The 24,780-nt window shown below is 49.8% G+C and overlaps 1 protein-coding gene and 1 long non-coding RNA gene across 3 annotated transcripts in view; both read left to right on the top strand.

Moving 5' to 3' along the window:
- Positions 1-12,041, top strand: part of XKR7 (XK related 7) — a 50,917-nt gene extending 38,876 nt beyond the window's left edge. The window contains exons 1-3 of one of the 2 annotated variants that reach the window (XM_083744630.1): positions 4,953-4,987; positions 5,720-5,919; positions 9,541-12,041. In XM_083744630.1, coding sequence (XP_083600756.1) covers positions 5,796-5,919; positions 9,541-10,502 — 1,086 coding nt within the window. In that variant the 5' untranslated portion in view covers positions 4,953-4,987; positions 5,720-5,795 and the 3' untranslated portion in view covers positions 10,503-12,041. Of the gene's footprint in view, positions 1-4,952; positions 4,988-5,719; positions 5,920-9,540 lie in introns of those variants that run through there. The other variant, XM_083744629.1, reaches the window with a different exon arrangement.
- Positions 1-21,656, top strand: part of LOC310847269 — a 43,761-nt gene extending 22,105 nt beyond the window's left edge. Inside the window, exon 2 of the long non-coding RNA XR_014565746.1 lies at positions 17,286-21,656. This is a non-coding gene — a long non-coding RNA (uncharacterized lncRNA). The remainder of the gene's footprint in view (positions 1-17,285) is intronic.
- The last annotated feature ends 3,124 nt before the right edge of the window (positions 21,657-24,780 follow it).

Below are 24,780 nucleotides of genomic sequence, written 5' to 3'. Positions count from 1 at the left end.
TGAGCAATTGGCCTCATCCAGCAGGCCCTTCTTATGTTCTTAGTTCATGTACAGCCTTGGTGTTTTATGGCAAGAATTGGGGAGTCAGGGGTCCTGCTAAACTGGTGAAGCAACATGGAGAAGTCAGCTCTCTCCGGCAGAAAAACTGTTAAGAGGATGAGGCTATCAGGGGAAAAAACAAAACTTGAATCCATTCCAAACATGCCCTGAAACAAAATCTCCCCCAGTGCTCTCATTTGGAAATGTACCTTAGCTCAATCAAAACATGGTTTAATATTCACAGGACGAAAATAGTTCCTTGCTGGAGCGTAAATAGAAAGTTCAACCTGTTGGAAAATGCCCCCCTCCCCCTTCATATGTGCTGCAATCCACGCTTCACTGAAGTCAAGAGCAAAACCCACACTGGTTCTAAATTACAGTTTTCTGATGGCTTTTGTTTGTCTGTACGTCGTCCCCCCCGTCCTGCAGTCTGAAATGTTCCATTGTGTGTCCATCATGACAATTTAGAAAATCTGCCCACCCCACACACTTTTCCTCCCCAGTCCTTCCTCTTTTCTCTTATGCTGGCAGAGAATTCAGATTATTTTTTTGGAGAGAGAGAGAGAGAGAGAGAGAGAGAGAGAGAGAGAGAGAGAGTGTGTCTTCTAGTGGCACCTTAAAAACTTTCAAAGTTATTATGGGATGAGCCTTTGTGGATTACAGCCTGCTTCATCAAAAGCATTCAGTGCTGTCCTGCAGTACAAATATCTGTGTCTGGGTGGGGCAGAGGATGATAAACCATGAGGTCGGGGGGGGGACGCCAAAAAGTACAAGCCGGGATAGAATTTAATGCATCTGGTGAAGTGGACTGCAGTCCCTGAAGTCTTATGCCATTATCATAGAATCGTAGAGTTGGAAGGGATCAACAAGGGCTGTCTGATTCAACCCCCTGCAATGCAGGAATCTCAACTAGATCATACATGACAGATGGCCGTCCAACCTCTGCTTAAGAATCACAATCTCCCAAGATAGTCCTTTCCACTATCAAACAGCTCTTACTCTCAGAAATTTCTTCCTGGTGTTTAGTCAGAATCTCCTTTCTTGTCACTTGAATCTGTTGATTTGGGTCCTACCATGCAGAGTAGAAGAAAACAAGCTTTCTCCATCCTCCACATGACGATCCTTTTGATAGCTGAAGATGGCTATCATATCTCTGAAGAATAGATGCTTTTGAATTCTAGTGCTGGAGGAGACTCTTGAGAGTCCCACGGACTGCAAGAAGATCAAACCTCTCCATTCTGAAGGAAATCAGCCCTGAGTGCTCATTGGAAAGACAGATCCTGAAGCTGAGGCTCCAAGACTTTGGCCACCTCATGAGAAGAGAAGACTCCCTGGAAAAGACCCTGATGTTGGGAAAGATGGAGGGCCCAAGGAGAAGGGGACGACAGAGGACGAGATGGTTGGACAGTGTTCTTGAAGCTACCAGCATGAGTTTGACCAAACTGCAGGAGGCAGTGGATGACAGGAGTGCCTGGCGTGCTCTGGTCCATGGGGTCACGAAGAGGTGGACACGACTAAACGACTAAACAGCAACATCATATCTCCTCTCAGTCTCCTCTTTTTCTAGGCTAAACAAACTCAATTCCTCAAGCATTCCTCCTCATAAAACTTGGTTTTCCAGGCTCTTGATCATCTTAGTTGCCCACCTCTGCCCATGTTCCAGCTTGTCAGCATCCTTTCTAATATGTGATGCCCACTTCTGTGGATGCAGCCTAGAAGAGCATTAGCTTTTTTTGCTGCTGCACCACAGTGCTCCCTCAAAGACCTTAGAGCCCAGACAGATTTGTATGGGAGGTTTGGGATAATACAGTCCTTCGAATCTCTCTCCCTGCACTGCACTGGGCTCCAGGATCAGGTATAAATCTCACTTCTCTTTTTCTTTTTGTGGGAGAATGCTGCTGTTTAGAATGTTGTTGTTTAGTCGCTTAGTCGTGTCCGACTCTTCATGACCACACTGGACCAGAGCACGCCAGGCACTCCTGTCTTCCACTGCCTCCCACAGTTTGATCAAACTCATGCTGGCAGCTTCAAGAACACTGCCCAACCATCTCGTCCTCTGTCGTCCCCTTCTCCTTGGGCCCTCCATCTTTCCCAACATCAGGGTCTTTTCCAGGGAGTCTTCTCTTCTCATGAGGTGGCCAAAGTCTTGGAGCCTCAGCTTCAGGATCTGTCCTTCCAGTGAGCACCCAGGGCTGATTTCCTTCAGAATGGAGAGGTTTGATCTTCTTGCAGTCCATGGGACTCTCAAGAGTCTCCTCCAGCACCAGAATTCAAAAGCACCCATTCTTCGGCGATCAACCTTCTTGATGGTCCAGCTCTCACTTCCATTAGCCTGGGCCTAACCCGTACATACATGAAATGGTGTTCACCCCATCAGCTGTCACAGCGCCCCAAACAGTGACTTGCGACATGCAGATGGAGCAATATGTCGCTTGCAGAGAGCGTGCGGCTGAACTGGCCTGGAATCTTTAGCACTGTGACGACAACAACAGAATATTTGCACTTGACTCTGTGGAACCTTTTCGGGTTTGGGGAACCGTTCAGAAAGATGGGGTGCAGGGAAAGCATGGCAGCAGAGGTGCGGTGGAAGCAGGGGTGAGTGTGTCAGCATTTGCAATAAACACCTAAAAGAAAAGCCTTTTTTGGGTAGCAGCAGAACTACGTCTCCCCCAAACACCTACACGAAGTGCAGATTGACAGGCAGATGGTCGACACAGTCGTTGGCAGCAGGAGCCAAGGATCTTGTCGTCATCCGGCCCTGCGAGGAGTACAATGCTACAGCTCCATGTGGCTCTGGGAGACCAGCTGTTCCTGCCTCCTTCTCTTGCACATTTGATCAGTGCAATGAGCTGTCTATAAAATCTCCTCCCCATCACAGCACCCATTTGATGGGTGTTTCACTAGAAGTCGGGTGAAGGTTGGTTCTGGAGCTGGCAGATCTAGAGGGAGACAGGCAAACGTTCTACAGACGTCCTTCCTTCTCCACGCAAACTAATTTTCCGCCTACAGCTGGCCTGAGGGAGGATGTACCTGCAACAGGTATGAGTGCCCCCTGGAGGACAGGAGACAGCAGTGCAAAGGAAGTGCAGGGTGACCAACAGACACAAGCCTGATCTGTTGGTAACAAGTGATCGGAGCTGCCTCTTTCGCCACCTCCTGGAATGGCTCTTGTGCTTTTAAAGATGGCGGACTCTCCTTCACTCGAGGTTTGTAAACAGAGGCCGGATGGTCACCTGGCAGGGAAACTTTAGCCACGATTCCTGCATTACATTGGGCTAGATGACCTTTGGGGACATTTCCAACTCTATAATTTTATGATTCTAAAAGTGAAAGGGATGGTGAAAAAAAACACTCCTGCTTGTTGATTTTCTTAAGGAGAAACGGACCTGTCTCCCTGCCCTTCTGCCACCACTGCTGAAGCTGCTGCGGTGGGAAGTGGCGGCAGTTTGGGGTGAGATCTTGTGAGATTTGGGGGCGAGCTCGTGAGATCTCACTGGAAATGATGGGAGTAAACTCCTAGGAGCCAAAGTTCCTTCACACGCCCCTCCCCCCAAAAAACCCCCACAAGGTTTACTCACATCAAAAGTCTTGCTAGGATGCATATACATATACAGTGATGAAAATCAGGCAGGCAATAATCCTAAAATGTTACAAATAACCATAGTCCAGTTCAAAATGGCAATTGCTCTCTGGAGGAGAACAGAGATACTGTCTTCACCCATCGCAAATAGGAAAAAGTGAGTGGCAGGGAGGGATTAACCCATTGTATTTTCCCCCACCACCAGGTTTGGAAGTATGATGTCAAAGAGTCCCCTGAAACAGCAGGCTACCTTTGTCCCGGTTTGCGATTGTCTAGCAATCATGCCTTTGTGATTTTGTCTGCAAATCCTCCCACAGGGAGTTCGAGTCGGTGTCAGCAGTACGAAGCTAGACAAATCAGTGTTCTGTCTCATCATAAGGCACCTCTGTTGGCGCTGCTTCTTGTGGGAATGTTCAGAGATGCGGGAGAGGATATACTGATTATAGCCTTTCCAACTTGTGTTAACAAGTTCACAATTTAGCAGAGTAACATTCCCCCTTTTAAACTTACAGCAGATGCATTGGCTTAGACTCGCTAAAGCCTCTATAAGAACTGTTCTGGTATTTCCCCCTTATTCTCTTATAAAAGATAAGACACAACACAGTCTTCTACAAAAGTATAAAAAGAGTTTACTCACACATCATTCTGTTCACAATAGGATCCCAGAAGGCAGACTTAGTTTAGAAAAGTAGCATACACCTGGCAACTATCTCATAAGGAGACAGTCCCTTTGTCCTCTCTTGGCTGCCAAGAGAGCATCTTTGGCTAAACGGATGTTGCTTCTTCATTGCATGTAGTCACAGATAGAGAGATGGCTGCCCTGCCCTGTGCTTTTGTCATTACCTGCACAGGTGAGGCCACACCCACCTCTAGTCACATGCAGAGGAAGTCTGTCCCAGCCCAGAAGGAAACAGGAAGTTTACCTGCTGGCTGGACAAACATTCCTCCCCATGTGTAAACATGTTCACTCTAGGAATGTTGTACTTGACTGCTCTTGTGTTTCACATCCCCAGGGCCCGCCCAATCATCCAACTCAACCAGGATGCAGCTTCAGTACCTGAGAAGGCATTGGCTCACATTAACCCTTTGTTCCCTGGGCACTTCCCATTCCTCTTCTCTTACTCCTAGTAAACTCCTAGGGCAGGGACCCGGTCTACTTGCTTATGGGATTCGCATAGTGGTGCTGTCTGAACAATTGTGCAATAATTACCCAGAGTATAAATTGTTGCTATCTTGTGAGGGCTTTGTGTGACCGTGGAATGGCAGGATGTCCATTTACTTATTTATTTGAACCAAGATGAGCAGAAACGTGACCCCACCCACTTAGAAGCAAAGCTGGAGCTTCTCAGACAGCCTGGTAGAGCAAAGGTGAGGAACCTGAGACCCTGCTGGACTACAACACCAATCATCCCTGACCATTGTCCCATGTTGACTGCAGGGGCTGATGGGAGCTGGAGCCCAATGACACCTGAGTGTAACAGGTCCCCCACTTTTGCAGCAGACTTTCAAGGAGGGCTCCAACTAGACGGATGAGAGCTTCTTGCTCAGATTGAGCAACCAAACAGAAGTGGTAGAGGAAACTTCTCTGGCACCTGGGGCGGGGCAAACCTCCTGGCGGTGCATGCGCAATGCCCATACAGACGGCACACGTGCGGTGCCCAAATGGACGATGCTTGAGCTGCATGCTCATGCAGCAGCAGCCCGTATGGGCACTGCGCACCCTCTGTTGCTCTACAGCTGGGGGGGCAGCGGTCCATCTTGTAACACACACCCGGGTGGCACCCGGGGCGGACCCCCCCCCGCCCCCTTCATACGCCCCTGCCAAGCAGGAGCCAGCAGTTATCCGAGGCCAAATGCAACCATATTGGCTTAGTGCGATCACCCAATCCTTGCTGGGATGGGAACCGCACTACACATTCCAGCGAGCCGCCGTGGTGGCGCTCTGTGTCCCTGGACATCAGGCCAGCATCTCCCTCTAGAGGTGCAAGGAATAAGACTCCCGATCCCATTGCAATAATTTGCAGTTTGGTCCCCTCCAGGCTTTCTGTTCTCCAGTCTTCACCTGCTGTCTTCCGCATGCCCCCTCTCTCTTCTGCGCAGGTACCTGCGGACCCTGTACCTGGGTCTCCAGAGCCGCTGGCAGTCGGAGCATCGCCGGCGGCACTTCTACTGGAGGATGATGTTTGAAAGCGCCGACATCAGCATGTTGCGGCTCCTGGAGACCTTCCTCAAGAGCGCCCCGCAGCTGGTGCTGCAGCTCAGCATCATGGTGCAGCAGAACAGGATCGATCCTTTGCAGGGTGAGTGTAGCCTGTGGAGAAGCCCCCTCAAAGCCCATCTGAGGGCAGCAGCCCTCACCCAACTGGTGGTGATTTAAGTAGATTGCACCTAAGTACAGGGATGCCGGCAAAGCTGATTTGGAGGCCTTGTACTACAAACCCACTTTTCCCAAAGATGCGGTGTTTTTTTGTTTTTTTGTTTTGTGATAAGGAAATTGGAAAATGCGCTAGGAAAATGAAATATACTCGGAGTCGAGAGTGGATTTCATGCTCTTTATTCAGCTCATAGTGGTGAGGAGGAATAGAAGTTCCCCCAGAATGTCTGCTTTATATGCATTATTTATACAATGGGCCCCAAGTGATTGGCTAATTCCGGGATTCACCTGTAGGCCAATCAGGTTGCGGATTCACTTCCACCTGGAGCTGGATTGGGTGGCTCCTGTGGACCAATCAGACTGCTGCATCCTGGACCCTATTGTTCTAGGACCAATCAGACTGCCGCATTCTGGACCCTATTGCTCTAGGACCAGACTGCTGCATTCTGGATCCTATTCAACCCAGTACATAACAGAAAGTTTGGCTTTGATGCAATCTCATGGTGTAATTAATTAATTTAATTAAATTTATTTATTTACGGCTATTAGCCCATAAAATATGTACAAACATAAAAGCACAGAAACATAAAAACCAATACATCTAACAACAGAAGGGGAACACCACGATGCAAGGGTGGGTCATTGAGCAGTGACAAATAACAGCTTGGGGCCCGGAAAGATCCAAGGGACGGTTCACAGAAAAAGGAGAACTGGAGACGAGATCCGTCATGCACTCTCATCAAAACTGTCCGATTAGTTTTTGTTGTTGATGTTGTTTTTTGGTGGTTTTTGTGTGTGAGATAACCGCATTCAGGAATGCAGAGTTACAGAATGCAGAGTTAAAGAAGGATCTGTATCCTGCAAAAGCAGTGCGGCATGTGACTCAACAGGCCTGCCAACCAAGCGCAGTAAAGCAGGACCCAGGAATTTAGTCCTAGCTATGCTATGTAAGGGACAGTTGAACATTATATGTGGAAGAGATTCAAATGTTTTCCCGTCACACTCACATAGCGGAGACACCAAACCCTTGGAAAATCTGTGGCTCAGCAGGTTCGATGGAAAAACATTGAACCTTGCACGAATAAATGCAAGTCGATCTCATCTAGTCTCCCTAAAAACAAATCAGAACACTCTGTGAGCAACTTGTCTGTTGCTCCCGTTAATAGATTCACGACCAAGTGATGGGAGGAGGATTTGATTCAGTAACTGGGGAGCACAGCATCACTTTTGCCTTCCCCTAATTATGATAGGAACTGCGTGTGCTGAGGCTTATTTCTGAGCAAACATGGCTAGAATTCCACTCTTTCCCCCAGAGCCCTTTGCACAAATCCAGCTATCGTTTTTGGGCAGGTGATGCGTGACTGTAACAGCATTTGCACCTGAAATTGAGATTAACAATCAAGTCAATGCTGCGATTATTTCATTTCACCCCAAGCATTACCGTATTTTTTTAAAAAAAGAAAGAGAGAGGTAAAAAAATGTTATATATTCCACACCTTCAAAATTTTCAGAAATGTTGTATCTCTTCCTGTCCCTCGATCCTTTACCCTGTAGTACTCACTTTCTCCACCTTGCTGTTGCACCTGCAATTGTACACCTGCAATTTTACCTCTTTCTTTCCATTTTCAGGCTGTCACCTTCTTTCTTTTCTCTCTCCATCTTCCCCGCACCCTCTACTCATGCTTCCTGTTTCCACAAAAAAAATGACTATGCTGGGCCAGAGCATAGAATAATAGAAATGTAGGTTTGGAAGGGGTCCCCCAAAGGCCATCTAGTCCAACCCCTGCAATGCAGGAATCTCAGCTGGAGCATCCATGACAAATGGCCATCCAACCTCTGCTTAAAAACCTCCAAGGAAGGAGAGTCTTATTATTATTATTATTATTATTATTATTATTATTATTATTAATACCCCGCCCTCCACAGCCAAGACTGGGCTCAGGGCGACTAACAGCAAATATAAAAACAATTGATTAAAATACAACTTAAAAACAAGATTAAGTACAACATTAAAATGCAGCCTCATTTCAGTAGAAACTCAAATCAAAAACTTTTGGGGGATGAAAACGTTAATTCTTCAACAAGGCCAACTATCCAGACTGGTCCATGTGGGCCAGAAAAAAAACCAGGGAAGTCCCCATATAGGAGTTCCATCACAGAAGGAGAAAGGAAAAAGGAAAGAGGAAAGAGGGGAAAGGGATCAAGTTGATTCCAAGCCAAAGGCCAGGCAGAACAACTCTGTCTTGCAGGCCCTGCAGAAAGAAATCAGATCCTGCAGAGCCCTGGTCTCATGAGGCAGAGCATTCAACCAGGCCGGGGCCAGTGCTGAAAAGGCAATGGCTCTGGTTGAGGCTAATCTGACTTCCTTAGGGATCTCTAGGGTGTTGCTATTTATGGACCTTAAGGTCCTCCGTGGGGCAGACCGGGAGAGGTGGTCCCGTAAGTCTCTGAGGGAGGCTGTTCCACTGTAGAACAGCTCTTACTCTCAGAAAGTTCATCCTGATGTTTAGTCAGAATCTCCTTCTTGTCATTTGAATCCATTGGTTTGGGTTCTACTCCCTGGAGCCGTGGAAAACAACGGTCTCCATCAGCAGTTACCAGTCTCTTTCGTTTTAGGAAATGGGAAGTCCGGTGCAGTGCAAATGCACCTCTAGTGGATGTTTTTAAGAGGAGGCAAAACACAATGCTCTCCCCATACTTCCACAAATCTCTCCTGTGCTCCTCAGCTCCTCCACCCCTCGCCCTAAGCAGGTCAAATGCTTCCTAAGGAACAGATTCCTTCTCCCAGCAGTGGTCCGTCACAGGGAGGAGAGGGGCATGATGCTGAAGGTGAAAAAAGAGGATCTCCTGCCAGCATGTTTGCACCGCACTGGCTTCCTGATCATTACAGGGTGTCCCCCCTCTTTTCTTTCCAAACTGCTCCACCCTCCTACAGCTCGTCTCTCTCTGTGTGTGCTATAGATTTCCTTGAGGTGAGCATGATCAGCGTTACAGACGCAGCCACAAAGTTGTCACCCAATCCCCTCTTATCTATTGATTTCCCTGTATCCCATGTTTTCTCAAAGGAGCTCAGGGTGCACACACAATTCTCTCCCTCTCCGTTTGATCCTCACAACAACCCTGTGAGGCAGGTTAGGCTGGGGAGCAAGGACTGGCATCCAAGGTCACTCCCAGTGAGTTTCATGGCCAGCAGGTGGGGATCTGAACCCCAGCCTCCCCCAAACCCTAGTCCAACGCTCTAACCACCACACCACGATTGGCTCCTGTTCTTGGGATTTCCTCAACCACGACTCCGTTCTTCCTGCCTGTGTGCCTTTCTCACATGCACACAGGCTCAGGCTAGTACCAGCATCCTCCTGCTCATCCTTCCATGACTCCAGTCTCTCTCCATGACCTCTGTCTCCTGTCCTCCTCTTAGATCCACCCCTTTTCTCCTCCTGCCTCCACCTCCCTCTCTCTCTCCCCCTGCGATCCCTCAGTAAGACCATTTCTCTTCCCCCTAATTCCCGGCTTTCCCTTTCTCTCTCTCTCTCTCTCACCTGGGCAGGTCTCTCGGCTTCCGCCTCGCTGGTGTCCCTGGCCTGGACGCTGGCTTCTTACCAAAAGGTACTGCGGGACTCCCGGGAAGACAAGATGCCCATGTCCTACAAGGGGGCGGTGACGCAAATCCTCTGGCACCTCTTCACCATCGCCGCCCGGGCCATCGCCTTCGCCCTCTTCGCCTCCGTGTTCCACCTCTACTTTGGGATCTTCATCGTCACCCACTGGTGCATTATGACCTTCTGGATCATCCAAGGCGAGACGGATTTCTGCATGTCCAAGTGGGAGGAGATCATCTACAACATGGTGGTGGGCATCATCTACATCTTCTGCTGGTTCAACGTCAAGGAAGGCCGCAGCCGCTGCCGCATGTCCATCTACTACGTCATCATCCTGTCGGAGAACGCCGCCATGACGGGCCTCTGGTACTGGTTCAGGGACCAGAGCGGGGTCCCCGAGTCCAACGCCTTAATTATCGTCTGCGTGGTCACCTCCAGTTTCGCCTTAGGGGTCTTCTTCATGTTCATCTACTACTGCCTCTTGCACCCCAACGGAACCATTTTCGGGCCGCGCGGCGGGGGCTGCGTGTGCGGCGAGGAGCCCACAGCGGTCCCTTGTGGGGCAGGGCCCCCGGCCGACATCGTCACCAGCCCCCCTCGCTCCTTGCCGAGGACTACAGGGGCCGAGAGGGAGGGCGTGCCGGGGGACAGAGACAGCTGCGTGCCGGTCTTCCAGGTGAGGCCCAGTGTTCCCCCCACGCCCGTCGCCCGGGCCCCACGGACAGAGGGGCCCGTCATCCGCATCGACTTGCCCCGCAAGAAATACCCCGCCTGGGATGCCCACTTCATCGACAGGCGCCTCCGAAAGACCATCCTGGCGTTGGAGTACACCTCGCCCGCTACTCCGCGCCTCCAGTACCGCACCGTGGGGGTCTCTCAGGAGCTGCTGGAGTATGAGACCACCGTGTAAAGCGGAGTCCCCCCCTCCCGTGGGGGCCTGGAGCCACACCGCAGGGGCCCTTCCCAACCCCAAGGGCCATGCCTGGCTCCTCAGCAGCCAGAGCGAGCTGGCCTTGTGGTCCTCTCCCCGCCAACTTTAGGGCGAGGCGACGGAGGCCCAGACAGCAGCATCCTGACCCCAATGTCTCGTCAGCAACTTTGATTTGGTCTTTCTTTCTGTCCCCCCAACTTACACACACACAGCACTGACAATTCCTGGCCCCCAACTCCTCCAGAGACAGGGGTGAGCTTGATTGAGGCCAATTGGTGCTATCTCTTCTCCCCAAGCTCGCTGCCCAGCCGTAAGTTTGCTTCTCACCTCCCAATCCCCCTACCCATCCCTCAGGCAGGGTGTGCTGTTTCTCCTCCTGCCTTGAATGGGGGGGATGCCACCCACCCCCTTGATGCACCCCTGTGAAGGAGGCCCTGTGGTCTCTCTCAAAATACCTCACCTGTTCACCTGAGCCCAGGTAGCTAAGGCCTATCGAGTCCGTGGATTATTTGCTGACCTCTGGTTGTTGGGCAATGGGGAGAATAGGCCGCCTAAGAGTGGCTGAGCAGTGATGATGGGGTCAAAGTTAACCTGTGGGCAGGTGGCGGCGTTGATTCTGGGGATGCTAAGGGATGCTGGATAGTCAAAAGATGGGAAGGGGATAGGAGTGGCTCATAGGGGCTGAGAATGAGCCTTCAGGGGCTGTGTGATACCTGCTGGCATCCGTGTGGGTTTGATGTGAGGGTCCAGGGCCGCCTTCTCTTTCTGGTGCCCTCCAGAAGTTTTGGGCTACAAATCCCATCAGCCCCAGCATGATGGGAGTTGTAGTCCAAAACACCAGGAGGGTACCAGAGAAGGCTGGTCTGGGGCACATTGGTAATATAAACAGACCCTTCTGTAAACAGACCATGGGGCTGAAACGAGAGCAGATTTAGCCCTCGAAAACATGACCGCCCGTCTCGTTCCTCGTCCATCTCCGTTGGGTGTCCGGTTTCTCGCGACACGCGTCCCCTCATTTAAATATGTGTAGATTTGACATTGACAAGGAGGGCTTCCAGGAATGAATGGGTCTTCTTCCAAGCCCTGCGGGCATAAAAGGTGGGGCACACGCACCGTTAATACGCCAAGCCAAGGAGCCGGTCTCTAAGGACATGTTACCTACATTGCAGTCCTATCTTGGTTTCTATACCTCTTTTTCACTTCCCCCTCCCCAAAGATCCCTGGGGATTGTAGTCGAGTCAAGGTCACCGACGACCTTCTGATAAAGAGAGCACCAGCTTCCCCCTCTCGGAACTACAGTTCCCAGGGTTCCTTGGGGGAGGGGGAGGGGCCATTGCACCACTTTAGTCTGTAGTGTAGATATATATGCCTTAAAGGAGATGCTGTGAGTGTTCTAGCCAGGATCAAATGGGCTGTCGTCCCCCCCACTCAGCCCATTGAGGAAAGGGGTTCTCACCTGAGTGGGTTGGTAGCAGCAGCCGCTGCTTTGTGGCTTCCCAGATGATGTATTTTTTCCCAGCTGCCCGACAAAAAGCTCTGTTCAGGCCGATCGCAGCAGTGTTGGCCCCGTGGGTTGAGTGACCCAGAGCAGAAGTGTATACATTAGGTGGGTCTTCTTCTCCATAGCGCTATCAGTATACATTGGTGCTTTTTTTGGAATGACATGTAGAAAAGAAGAAGCGTCTATCTGTCATGGATGCTTTAGAGCCAGTGTGGTGTAGTGGTTAAGAGCGGTAGTCTCGTAATCTGGAGAACCGGGTTCGAGTCTCCACTCCTCCACATGCAGCTGCTGGGTGACCTTGGGCCAGTCACACTTCCTTGAAGTCTCTCAGCCCCACTCACCTCACAGAGTGTTTGTTGTGGGGGAGGAAGGGAAAGGAGAATGTGAGCCCCTCTGAGACTCCTTCGGGTAGTGATAAAGCGGGATATCAAATCCAAACTCCTCTTCTTCTTCTTCTTCTTAGCTGGGGCTCCTGCACTGCAAGGGGTTAGACTAGATGAACCACGGGGTCCCTTCTGACTCTATCATTTCATGATTCCAAGGGAAAGCTAGCAGCCACATGCTTACAGAATAATGTGTGCAAGACTTGATCGGGCTGGATGGTAAGCAGATAATGACATAAAGAGTCCCACTGGCCCGTCAAGTCCAGCACCCTGTTTTCAAAGCAGGATTTGAACCCAAGACCCCTCTCCCCTCCTGTGGTTTCCAGCAGCTGGTATGCAGAAGCAATGCCGTCTCCAACTGTGGAGTCAGAGCAGAGCCATCATGGCTTAATAATAATAATAATAATAATAATAATAATAATAATAATAATAAATTTTTATTTGTACCCCGCCCATCTTGCTGGGTTTCCCCAGCCACTCTGGCCAGTTTCCAACAAAGACCAAAAATACACTAAAATGTCACACATTAAAAACTTCCCTTCAGATGTCAGGTAGTTGTTTATCTCTTTGGCATCTGATGGGAGGGCATTCCACAGGGTGGGCGCCACCACCAAGAACGCCCTCTGCCTGGTTCCCTGTAACTTGGCTTCTCGCAATGAGGGAACCACCAGAAGGCCCTCGGAGCTGGACCTCAGTGTCCGGGCAGAACAATGGGAGTGGAGACGCTCCTTCAGGTATACAGGACCGAGGCCGTTGAGGGCTTTAAAGGTCAGCACCAACACTTTGAATTGTGCTCGGAAACGTACTGGGAGCCAATGTAGGTCTTTCAAGACCAGTGTTATGTGGTCTCGGCTCCCAGTCCCCAGTCTAGCTGCCGCATTCTGGATTAATTGCAGTTTCCAAGTCACCCTCAAAGGTAGCCCCACGTAGAGCGCATTGCAGTAGTCCAAGCAGGAGATAACTGTCTCTGGCGAGACAGTCTGCGGGCAAGTATCCCTTGATATTCGTTTCCTCCCTGTTTACCCGTTCCTGTCAATGTTTACCATCTAGCCTGATAAATGAGTTCTGTATTCTTGCACCATGCTGCTGGCCTAGTAAACCATCTGCCCTAATGAAGATTTGATTGTAAGCTGCTCAGGGCAGGGGAATGTCTCTTCCGCCTGTTCCAAAATGTCCAACAATGTGCATGGAGGGAGGGGGAGGCAACGGGGGAAAGAGGGGAGGAGAAATAAGCAAAATAGCAAATTGTGATGGTTCCCACATATTTAAGTTGGGGGCATGAGTTTTCTCCAAAGGCTTTTGGGGGGCAGAGGTTTAAATTTGAAACTCATGCCTGACCCCAAACCCGGACATACAGTGCAAATAAAGTGATCCCTTTTATTTGACTAAATTTCAATGCAGTCCTCAGCGTGGCCATTCAGCAGTCTGTCCCACTGAGAGCTGTAGCCTCAAGTCTGCAATCCTGAACATCAAGGGTAGAGAACCTTTGCCCCTCCATATGCTGTCAAACTATAACTCCCATCAACCCAGGCTGGCACGGCCAATGGCCGGGGTTGATGGGAAATATAGTTCAACAATAGCTCTTCACCTGCAATGCGTACTTTACTGGGAGCAAGCCCTACTGAATCCAGTAAATATGTCAAGGATGGTTCCAAATACAGCCGTTGAGCTGTACAGTGGCACCTCGGGTTACATACACTTCAGGTTACAGACTCCGCTAACCCAGAAATAGTGCTTCAGGTTAAGAACTTTGCTTCAGGATGAGAACAGAAATCGTGCTCCGGTGGCACGGCCCAAGCAGGAGGCCCCATTAGCTAAAGTGGTGCTTCAGGTTAAGAACAGTTTCAGGTTAAGAACGGACCTCTGGAACAAATTAAGTACTTAACCTGAGGTACCACTGTACATCATTCTTTGTCAAGTGTACATACAGTATTCGACAGCAGAAAAACAAAAACAAAAACTATATGAAAGGACCTGGCCAGACTGATATGAACCTCAGCAGGGTGTGGGAAAAGAATAAAAAGGCAAATGTAAAGGGACCCCTGACCATTAGGTTCAGTCGTGGCCGACTCTGGGGTTGTGGCACTCATCTCGCTTTACTGGCCGAGGGAGCCGGCGTACAGCTTCCGGGTCATGTGGCCAGCAGGACTAAGCCGCTTCTGGCGAACCAGAGCAGCGCACGGAAACGCCATTTACCTTCCCGCCGGAGTGGTACCTATTTATCTGCTTGTACTTTGACGTGCTTTCGAACTGCTAGGTTGGCAGGAGCAGGGACCGAGCAACGGGAGCTCACCCCGTTGCGGGAATTCGAACCACCGACCTTCTGATCGGCAAGCCCTAGGCTCTGTGGTTTAACCTACAGCGCCACCTGCGTCCCGGGAAAAGAATAAGAGATCTTTAAAGGAACTAATTTGATTTGAAGTGCTAACCTTGCTCTTTGGGTTCCTGTTGAACCTGTGTCATCCTTGGTACAGGTCACATACATGATTAAGTATGCTTAGGTCTAGGCAGTGATTGGACTGGCCTCAGGGGGGGGGGAGGAAGAATGTGGAATGAGGGGCTGTGCATTTTGGTCAGTAGAGAAGGTGACTTGGATGAAAAGGGTGGGAGGAAGCTATTTTAGCAGGGTCAGGGATGAGGCCTGTCAGCTGGGGGGCAGGGATATTACTGATGACAGGAATATGGCTGGTAAAAGATGGGAAAGGGGCACATTCCGGTTTATTGAGTTGAAAATATTCTGTGCTGCCTTTTATGGCTGCTGAGGCTTTGAAGGATGAGCGGGATATTTTTAGAAACTGTCCATCAGTCCTACCGCTGACAAAAGAATTAGTAAGCGATGTGTGGTGCAAAAATTGTTTGCGGGCATTTGCTGGGTGTGGAATTTGATTGTCCAGCCCATTTAAATTTGACTCTAAACTTTCCTTAACTGGGTTAGAAAATTAGTCTCCAGCTCTAACTGAGCCTTGTAGGTTCAGTGCTCACACATCCATATTTCTGTGATGAAGTAGCTTGAATTTTCTGATGTGGATAGATTATGTAAATAGGAACCACTGGTTCTGATGGGGATATGGAGAGCACTCGAACCCATTCAGCCCCTGAGATGCCACCAGCCATTGCGCAGCCATTTCCGAGTTTATCTCTGGCTTCTATAAGGGCTAGAAACTTGTTTTGAAGAGGTGACAACCTAGGGCCAATATTAAATTCTGCACTGCCGTGGCTCAGGCGCATGGAATGAACATGACCCTGCCTCTAACTGTGCAAGACCAAAGGGCAGCTACACAGCAGCCGCTTAGAGTCCCCTGGTGCTACATTTACTGCAAAAATATCTGCAGCTGCGAGGGCAGGGATAGGAGCAAGAGAAAAGCAGATTTGTTGCAGAGATCTCCCTGGCCCCACCTTAAACCTCCCTGCAAGAACAATGGCTGTGCAAAAGGCCCGGATCCGTTCAGCTGAAAACAGTTGCCCATCGCTTTGCTTCCGCCCGATGTGAAAAACTATCTACCTCAGGCTGTGGTTAGCAGTGTCCATCGAAGCTCTCCCACTACCAGCAGCAACAGGAGGGGGGCTTAGGAGGGGGGGCGTGTCTGCATTCTCCCTCCCCTGAACAGCTTGTGCCATCATGCGCAGTTCGGACGGTGCAATTAGCAAAGCATTCCCAGCTTCTGTGGCAGATTGCAACCCATGCCATCCGATTCCTGCAGGCTGCAGCTGAGGCCCCCAACGCCTGCCAAGGTGCCGAGACAAAGGGGGTCATTTGAAAGGGACAGTTTTGTCCCGGTTGCTCTACCCCTTGAGTCTCGGCTATCAGGGAGCCTTCCTTGCTGCTAGGGCTATTTCGGGACTGGGAAAGGGTCTGAAAGGCTGGCTCTCAAATCCAGCAGCAGCAGCAGCAGAACGGAGGGTGTGATTGTGGAATAACCTGTGTTGCAATGTCATCCCCAGGCGTGTGTGTTCCCACCTGTTAGGAGAACAGCAGACAAAGTTTGCCCTCTTCTGCATGTGGCAAGCAAGATGCCTTTGTGGCTACTAGCCAGGAGGGCTAGGCTCAGTTGGCAGCAGCAATGCTTCTGAATACCAGTTGCTGGAAACCCCAGAAGGGGAGAGGGCTCTTGTGCTTGGATCCTGCTTCCTGGTTTCCCATAACAGGCAACTGTTCAGCCACTGTGAGAACAGAATGTTGGACTAGATGGGCATTGGCTCTTCTTGTGTTCTCTGGAGATGTAGGCGGTGGTGTTTTGCTTTTCAGCTTAGCAAAATAAGTGATGCTGCAAAGAATATGGGAGCCTCTGTGTTCTTTATTACGAAGCGGCAAAATGCACATTGTCGGAAGGGTGGGGTGAAGGCAGGAGCCAGGCATTGAAGGCCCACGATCTTCTCTCCTGTCTCTGCGAATGTATCCTGATTTATTCTCAAAGCAGCCAAACTGGATCAGGACTACAGCTGCAGGGGAGAGGTGGAAATAGAGAAATGAGTTGAAAATGGAGAAGTGGAAGGGTGCCCGGGGGAATAATTATTATTTATTTATTTATTTATTTATTTATTTATTTATTTATTCATTCCCCGCCCATCTGGCTGGGCTTCCCCAGCCACTCTGGGCGGCTTCCAACAAAATATTAAAGTACAGTAATGCATCAAACATTAAACAGGGCTGCCTTCAGATGTCTTCTAAAAGTCTGGTAGTTGTTCTCTTTGGCATCTGGTGGGAGGGCGTTCCACAGGACGGGTGCCACCACCAAGAAGGGCCTCTGCCTGGTTCCCTGTAACCTGGCCTCTCGCAGTGAGGGAACCGCCAGAAGGCCCTCAGCACTGGACCTCAGCGTCTGGGCAGAACGATGGGGGTGGAGATGCTCCTTCAGATAGACTGGACCGAGACCGCAGATATACAGGACCGAAGCTGCAGTGGGACATCTGTAGGCTCAGGGGCGCTGGCATTTGCCAGACCATGCCAGGTGCAGATGTTTGTCCTGATGGAAGATCCAGTTCTCCTGTGAGCCCTGGGCTTTTTGTGCCTGCCTGACTTGCACTGACACCTCCAGTACAGTTGATAGAAGCCTCTTAGGAGATCACTCAGCTAAGCTAGGCCAAACAGCACAGCAAAGGCTAAGGCTGAGGCAGGTTCTTTCCTTCTGAGAAAGGATAAGGGCCATAGCTCAGATGCAGAACTTTTGCTTTTCGTGCAGGAAGTCCCCAGCATTGCCAGGTAGGTCTGGGAAAGTCCTCAGGCTGAAGCCCTGCAGAGCCAGCCCAACACTGAGCTGGATGGACCAATAATCTGGTTCTGCAGAAGGCAGCTTCCCCTCTCACTGAGGTCCATGGTGCCATTTGGCAGCGTCCTGGAAGGGCTCACCCAGCTGGAGTTTGTGATGGGGCTGGTGGCTTCCTCGCCACCACGGAATCATAGAATGGTCGAGTTGGAAGGGGCCCTCCAAAAGCCATCTAGTCCAACCCCATGCAATGTAGGAATCGCAGCGAAAGGATCCCTGACAGATGCCCACCTGACCTCTGCTTTGACTCTTCCATTGAGGGAAAGTTCACTTTCACCCATGCGAGTAGGACACCACCAAGCAGATGTGGGCATTTAAAAATGACCAAACTGGTTGTCAAAGGGCTTACAGTTTTAACCGAGGTGTGAAGGAAACAAACTGCTGGATGGGGCTGATGTGAGCTGTAGGGCAAAACATCTGGAGGGCGCCAGGTTGGCAAAGGAGCTTGCTCAGTCATGTGTTTGGCAACTTGGTGATGGTTTCATTGGCAGCTGACATTGCTTTCTCCAGATGTCCACTAGATGTCTTCTGGCTGCAGCCCATGTGAGCCGACTTCCCCTTGTTCTGTCTGAAGAAGGAAGGCTAAAGTCATTGGCTAATCCTCTTGTGTGTGAAACAAAATTTTAAAAATTCCTTCCAGTAGCACCTTAGAGACCAACTAAGTTTGTTATTGGTATGAGCTTTCGTGTGCATGCACACTTGTTATCTGAAGAAGTCTGCATGCACATGAAAGCTCATACAGATAACAAACTTAGTTGGTCTCTAAGGTGCTACTGGAAGGAATTTTTAAATTTTGTTTCGACTACGGCAGACCAACACGGCTACCTACCTGTAACTAGAACCTCTTGTATGTGTTAAGGGCGGGCAGGGGGCTGGTTGTGGTTACACAGTTATTGGGAAAGGGATTTGGCGTAGGATTTGGCACAGGATTCTGGGAGCTCTCCAATGCTTTGTCCAAGGGCTGAAACCTAGTGCTGAAAACGAGGTCCAGATCATAGCTCTGAATCAGATCACAGCTGCCTGCCTGCACCTTCCTCAGCAGCTGAGCTTGATTTCGCTCCCTAGGAACCGAGACTCTATGGGGAGAGCAAGAAGGAAGCAATATTGGGCCATGTAGTCATAAAGGCAAATGGGACCGGCAGTATGGGGTGGTCCCGTTCACTGTGCCAGCCAGCCAGCTGTGCCCTCCTGCGGATGACTCCATTCCATTCCTTTTCCCTCCTGGTTTTCTGTCGCTTCACCCCACCTGCAAACATCAGTGTACACTCCATAGCTACTCGGCCCTCAATGGGCTGTTTTCGGAGGTTCCTCCACCGTATTCCTTCCCCGGCCCCCAGATTATTCTTTGTACCTTAGCATTCCTCTGAAGCTGCTGGTTCCTGCTGTCCATATCCTGTTGATCCAAAGAGGTGCCTAAAAGGCCATCTGGCAGCATCTATCAGAACTGCTTCCTCTGCAAGGCTGGGGTAACCAATCATTGTCTCCTGCCTGGTGAATTGGACCAGCTCTTGATGGTCTGGTCTTTTGCCCAAGACGTGCAGTTGTTGATCTGAGGTCTTGCCACGGGTCTAATTCAAAAGGGCAGGATTCTGCACTCTTTCTGAGGAGGATGAAGTAGCTCAACTGCAGAGCATTTGCACTGCATGCAGAAGGTCTCTGGGTCAGGCCCCATTGGCATCCCTATGTGGGGCAGGAAGAGAGTCCTCCTGGAGAGCCACTGCTGACAGTACTGAGCTAGAAAGACAATTGTTCCAACTTAGTTTAAGGTGACTTCCTGTGTTCCCGGAGTTTCAGCTTCTGTCTGCAGGCTTACGGTTGAAAAGACACGACACAAAAGGGAAAAGGAACAGGGAGGGAAGAGGAAAAATAGCAAACTCGGGCGCCAATCCTTTAAGTAAATAGTAGCCCTTCTAAGCACTTGGGATGCTTACGCAGTCAGGCTGGTTCTTAAAATGCAGCAGATGTAATGTCTCCGCAATGCTACTTGTTCTGTTGGGGGGGGGGGTTTGGACGGGCAAATAATCATCTCCTTCATCCCCACCACCACCAGAAATCCAGGAGGGCTGGAAAGAACAAACCAAGGCAGCTTTAGGTATCTGGTGCTACAAGCCTTTGTCACCCAAACCAAAGGCACCATTTCCCCTGGTGACACATCTCTTGGGTGCCCAGCTGCCCCCCTCCCCACATTGGCTATGGGTTTTGATAGGGACTGAAGCTTCTGCCTGCTGGGCCTTTCTGGGAAGGGGAACATGAAGGACTGGACAGTCCTGAGCATGAGCGTGCGCGTGTTTTGCTCCCTCTCCTTGTGGGGAAAACGGCACAATTAGCAAAGACCTTGAAACGCCCTTCTGTGGGTCTTTCAGAAGGGCTGGGGGGAGCCTCTGAGAGCTGAGCAAAGCCATTATTTTAAGATGCGCAGCATCTTTGCAGCATCCTCTACATGGGGAGCTCTTGCTGGGGGAGGGGGAGATCCTGCTGGCAAAAGGAGGGGGGGGTCTACTCTCTATGCACTCTCGCCACGGTCTTCTCAGCCTCCGGGCTGCGAGCTCTCTCAACCTTTGCAATAATCTCAGAGTAGATCCCAAGCAGACCCTCCTGCAGCCGGCCAGCGTCTTCTCTCCCCCGGTGATGTGTACAGGTGCGTGAGTTTGGTGTGGGTGCCAGCACATGTCTCTGCATGCAAAAGCCAGTGGTGGAAGGGAGATTAAAAGGAGAACACAATAGCATCCACCCTCTCTCCCCAGACTGAGGGGTTCCCTTTCTGAGTTTCTGTAGCTCTGCCCTACAGCTCTCCTTGACCTGGGACAGGGAGATAGAGATCTGCAGATGGACTGGAGCAACCCAGCTGGGTGGGTGGGGTATAAATAATAAAATTATTATTGTCATGTTGGAACATCCATCTGAGATTATGGGATGCAGCTGGGGAATTGGTGGGGATCGTGGGTGGCCAAGGAGCTTTGGAGCGAGAGAAAAAACAACTCCCATCATTCTGAATTTTTTCCCATTACCGTTTTCGGTGTTTCATGTAAGTTGAAAATAGGGCTGACTTAACAAAACGGAGAGTGAAACCTTTGAAAAATGTATGCTTTGCTGTAACCTGGATCCTGCACGAGGGATGCCACAATTCCCACAAAGTGCATCGTATCCATGAGGAAATCTGTTTTAAAAACCAGACCTTGTTTTGCTTCGCTCTTAAGCCGTCTCTCCCCAGTTAAAGGCCACCGTGCAACCCAGAAACGAGGATTTCTGGCCCACGTGCCGAATTTTGAACCTGGGTGCTTCCGTATAGATTTAGGTCTCCCTGGGATGTTGGCGCGTGTAGAAGGAGAGTAGCTTTGCTTTTTAAGAGAAACACTGGTTTGGGGTGAGGGGCAGGGCAGGTGTGTCTTCAGAGGTGCTACACACACACACACACACACACAAACACACACACTTACTTTTCAAAATGAGGATGCTGAACTCCTGGCTTACCCTGGTGCAAATTAGAAGCAGGACTGCCAGCTCAGACTTTCCAAAAAGAGGAAAGGGAGGACAAGGATGCTCTGTGGCTGTGATGTTCTGAGATAAGAGCCATTCAGTATCTTCTATGGAGTTATGATGCTCAAGGAAAAGCTGTTTTAGAATCCAGAGCCCTGTTTAGGCTTTTTTGGCGGGGCCACTCTGATCTATGCTAGGCCAAGAAACAGGCTGACTTGGGCCAGCCGCTGACCATGGAGGAAGGGGCGGAGGACCCCACATGGACACATTCTCCCCTCCCCATCCGTGCCTCCCTCCCCTTCTCCCTCTGCCTTCCTGGGATCTGGTCCTCTCCACCACGTTCTGTACATACATCAAACGCCTCTTTCTTCTCTTGACTCTCCCACGCAGACACATGTCGGTGGGCGGGAGGAGCCGAGGATCTGTACTGAGACTCTTTTGTATACCACAAACTTTTTGTATATTTTTAATTCTGCTGCAACATGATATTAAAATTCATTTCAATAAAGGCCTGCCTGGGTGAGGCTCTTTCTTCTCCTTCCTCCTGCCTGCTTTCTCTTCTCCTCTGCAGGCCAACCACGCTTCTAATTGCCATTGGGGAATAGCATGCAATTCACTTGTGGAACTCACTGACACAGGATATGATGAGGATTACTCACTTAGATGGTTTAAAAACAGATCAGACTGGGGGGGGGCTGTGGACAACCTCTTTATTGACAATTCGCCCTGATTTATTTGCAGAAAACTTGCAGGGAGATTATACTCCACCCAGTGTTTATTGAGCATTTATTCTGATTTGTTTGTGGGGAGGTCATACTGCAATGAGCATTTCTCCAGGTACAACCTCTTGTTGATCATTCATTCATCCCACACATGCATCTTGGCATCACTTTCCTAACTCCAAGAAGCACATTTGGGGAATGGAGAGCTTGCTTGTTTTAAAGTGGATTATTGTTATGTTGTGGGTGAACATATCAGACGACACAGCGATTCTTCAAACAGCTCTTGTTTATTCACAGGCCAGAACAGTTCAGCCAGCCTGCTTATATAGAGCTCCACTACAACGCATCAGTAACCATTTTCTGTAACTATCCAATCACTGAACGTCACTTTCGATCCTTTATTTGCATATGTGGACCTGAACTATCTACAGTATCCCCCTGCTGGCCCAGGGTGAGAACTTCAGTACATAACAGATATATTTTGCTAAAGTGCTTCAATCTATTTTAATTGCACAAAGCTAAATTTTTGATATGCACTTGGCCCTGATAGCTGAGAGCCACAATGGCTAAAGGTGAACCTCAGTGGTCCTAAGCAGGTTGGTCCTGAGGGCAGGTTGACACACGCAAGCAGGATCCTAAATGCAGTCCGCAGCTCCACAAGCCAAACAGCCAATTCAATGTTGGCCTGAGAGAGCCAAACAGTTGCTTGCAGGGGCATTCAGAATTTCAAGGTTCTCAGAAGTTTTAACAAGGTTTAAGGAGCACCCCCACAAACAAACCTCCGTTCTCTTTCAAAATCAAAGACATGGTTCCCCACTTTCCACTCTGTAATAGTCTTAAGAGGGTCTCTGAAAGTGGAGAAGCAGAAAGGGGTCCTCTTTTCCCTTCCACTCTGGATTCTCTGCCCCCCACCCCACAGGGTGTAGGTCAGGGGTCCCCCAACTAAGGTCCACGGGCCGGATAAAGCCCAAGGGACTCGTTCATCCGGCCCACGGCGACCCCTGCTGCCGCCACCCGCTCTTACCGGCTGCCCACTTCCGGGTCCGAAGAGCACCAGAAATACTTTGTGCGCATGCGCAAGCATTATTTGGTCATGCGCAAGCGTTATTTCCGGTGCACATCTGGGTCGGATGAGGCCCGTGCACATGTGCACAAGCTATTTCCAGTGCTCCTCCGACCCAGCAGTGCGTCCGAAATAGTGTGTGCGTACGTGTATGGGCACACACTCCCCTGCCCTCCGGCCTGCCGTGCCAGCAGACTGGAGACACCGGCCCGAGGCGCAGTAAGTTTGCTGACCCCTGGTATAGATCTTTCTGGTGCCACCATAACGGAAGAGAATGCAAAAGGGGGGAAAATACAATAAAACATAAGAGGCTGCTGGATCTGCCAATGGCTCGTCCAGTCCAGCATCATGTTCTCAAATGGGACAGCCACATGCCTGTAGGAAACCTGCAAGCAGGATGCGACCACAAGAGCCCTCTCGCCTTCTGGGCTTTCCAGCAACTGGCCTTCGGAATCATTGCTACTAACATGCCCAGCAGCTCTCTCCAGTCCCCTCCTCCTCTGCAAATGAGTTCTAGAGTTTAAGTATGTACTGCATGAAAAGGTAGTATAATAATAATAATAATAATAATAATAATAATAATAATAATAATAATTTTTATTTATACCCCGCCCTTCCCGGTTCAAAAACCGGGCTCAGGGCGGCTAACAACAAATTTAAAACAAAAAAAATTCCTTCCAGTAGCACCTTAAAGACCAACTAAGTCAGTTCTTGGTATGAGCTTTCGTGTGCATGCACACTTCTTCTGTATCTGAAGAAGTGTGCATGCACACGAAAGCTCATACCAAGAACTGACTTAGTTGGTCTTTAAGGTGCTACTGGAAGGAATTTTTTTTGTTTTGACTATGGCAGACCAACACGGCTACCTATCTGTAACAAATTTAAAACACTTAATTGTATTAACAATTCTGTCATAAGACAAACAAGCAGGACTACAATGACAAAAATTAAAGTTTCCAATTTAAGCAGATGCCTGGGTTAAAAAAGCACAGAACACTTTCAAACAGATTAAACCACCAATGGTTTTAGCAGCAGCTCCCATATCATTTTTCACTTACGGTATGCAGCTTGGCAGATTTGCCTTTGGTTTTCCTTTTTGGGGCAAATCCAAAGTCACTAGACAAAAAAATGTGAGATTGGTTCTGCCTGAGGGCAACATCAATGAGAAAGGTGCCCAGAGATCTTGGAATCAAATCACCTCTGCAACTTACGGTCAAGCCAAGTTTGGACAAGTCCTTCTGACTCCCAGCTGCCGGGAGCTCCCTTGCCGTTACGTCCTGCTTGTGGGAAGTGATGTGCTCTTTAAACAGTCATGGCTTCCCCCAGAGAATTCTGGGAGCTGTATTTTGTTAAGGGCACTGAGGGTTGTTAGGAGATCTACTATTCCCAGAATTCCCTGGGAAGAGGGCTTGATTGTTAAACCGCTCTGGGAATGGTAGCACCCGGCAGGGAATAGGAGGGACCCTAATTACTCTTTGGTGGGACGCAGGTGGCACTGTGGGTTAAACCACAGAGCCTAGGGCTTGCCGATCAGAAGGTCGGCGGTTCGAATCCCCGCGACGGGGTGAGCTCCCGTTGCTCGGTCCCTGCTCCTGCCCACCTAGCAGTTCGAAAGCACGTCAAAGTGCAAGTAGATACAGTAAATAGGTACCGCTCCAGTGGGAAGATAAACGGTGTTTCCGTGCGCTGCACTGGTTTGCCAGAAGCAGCTTAGTCATGCTGGCCACATGACCCAGAAGCTGTACACCGGCTCCCATGGCCAATAAAGCGAGATGAGCGCCACAACCACAGAGTCGGTCACGACTGGACCTAATGGTAACGGGTCCCTTTACCTTTAATTGCTCTTT

This window comes from Podarcis gaigeae (genome assembly GCF_964106915.1).
Source record: "Podarcis gaigeae genome assembly, chromosome: 6".
In the NCBI taxonomy this organism is placed as follows: domain Eukaryota; kingdom Metazoa; phylum Chordata; class Lepidosauria; order Squamata; family Lacertidae; genus Podarcis; species Podarcis gaigeae.
This window is presented reverse-complemented; position numbering and strand designations above follow the sequence as displayed.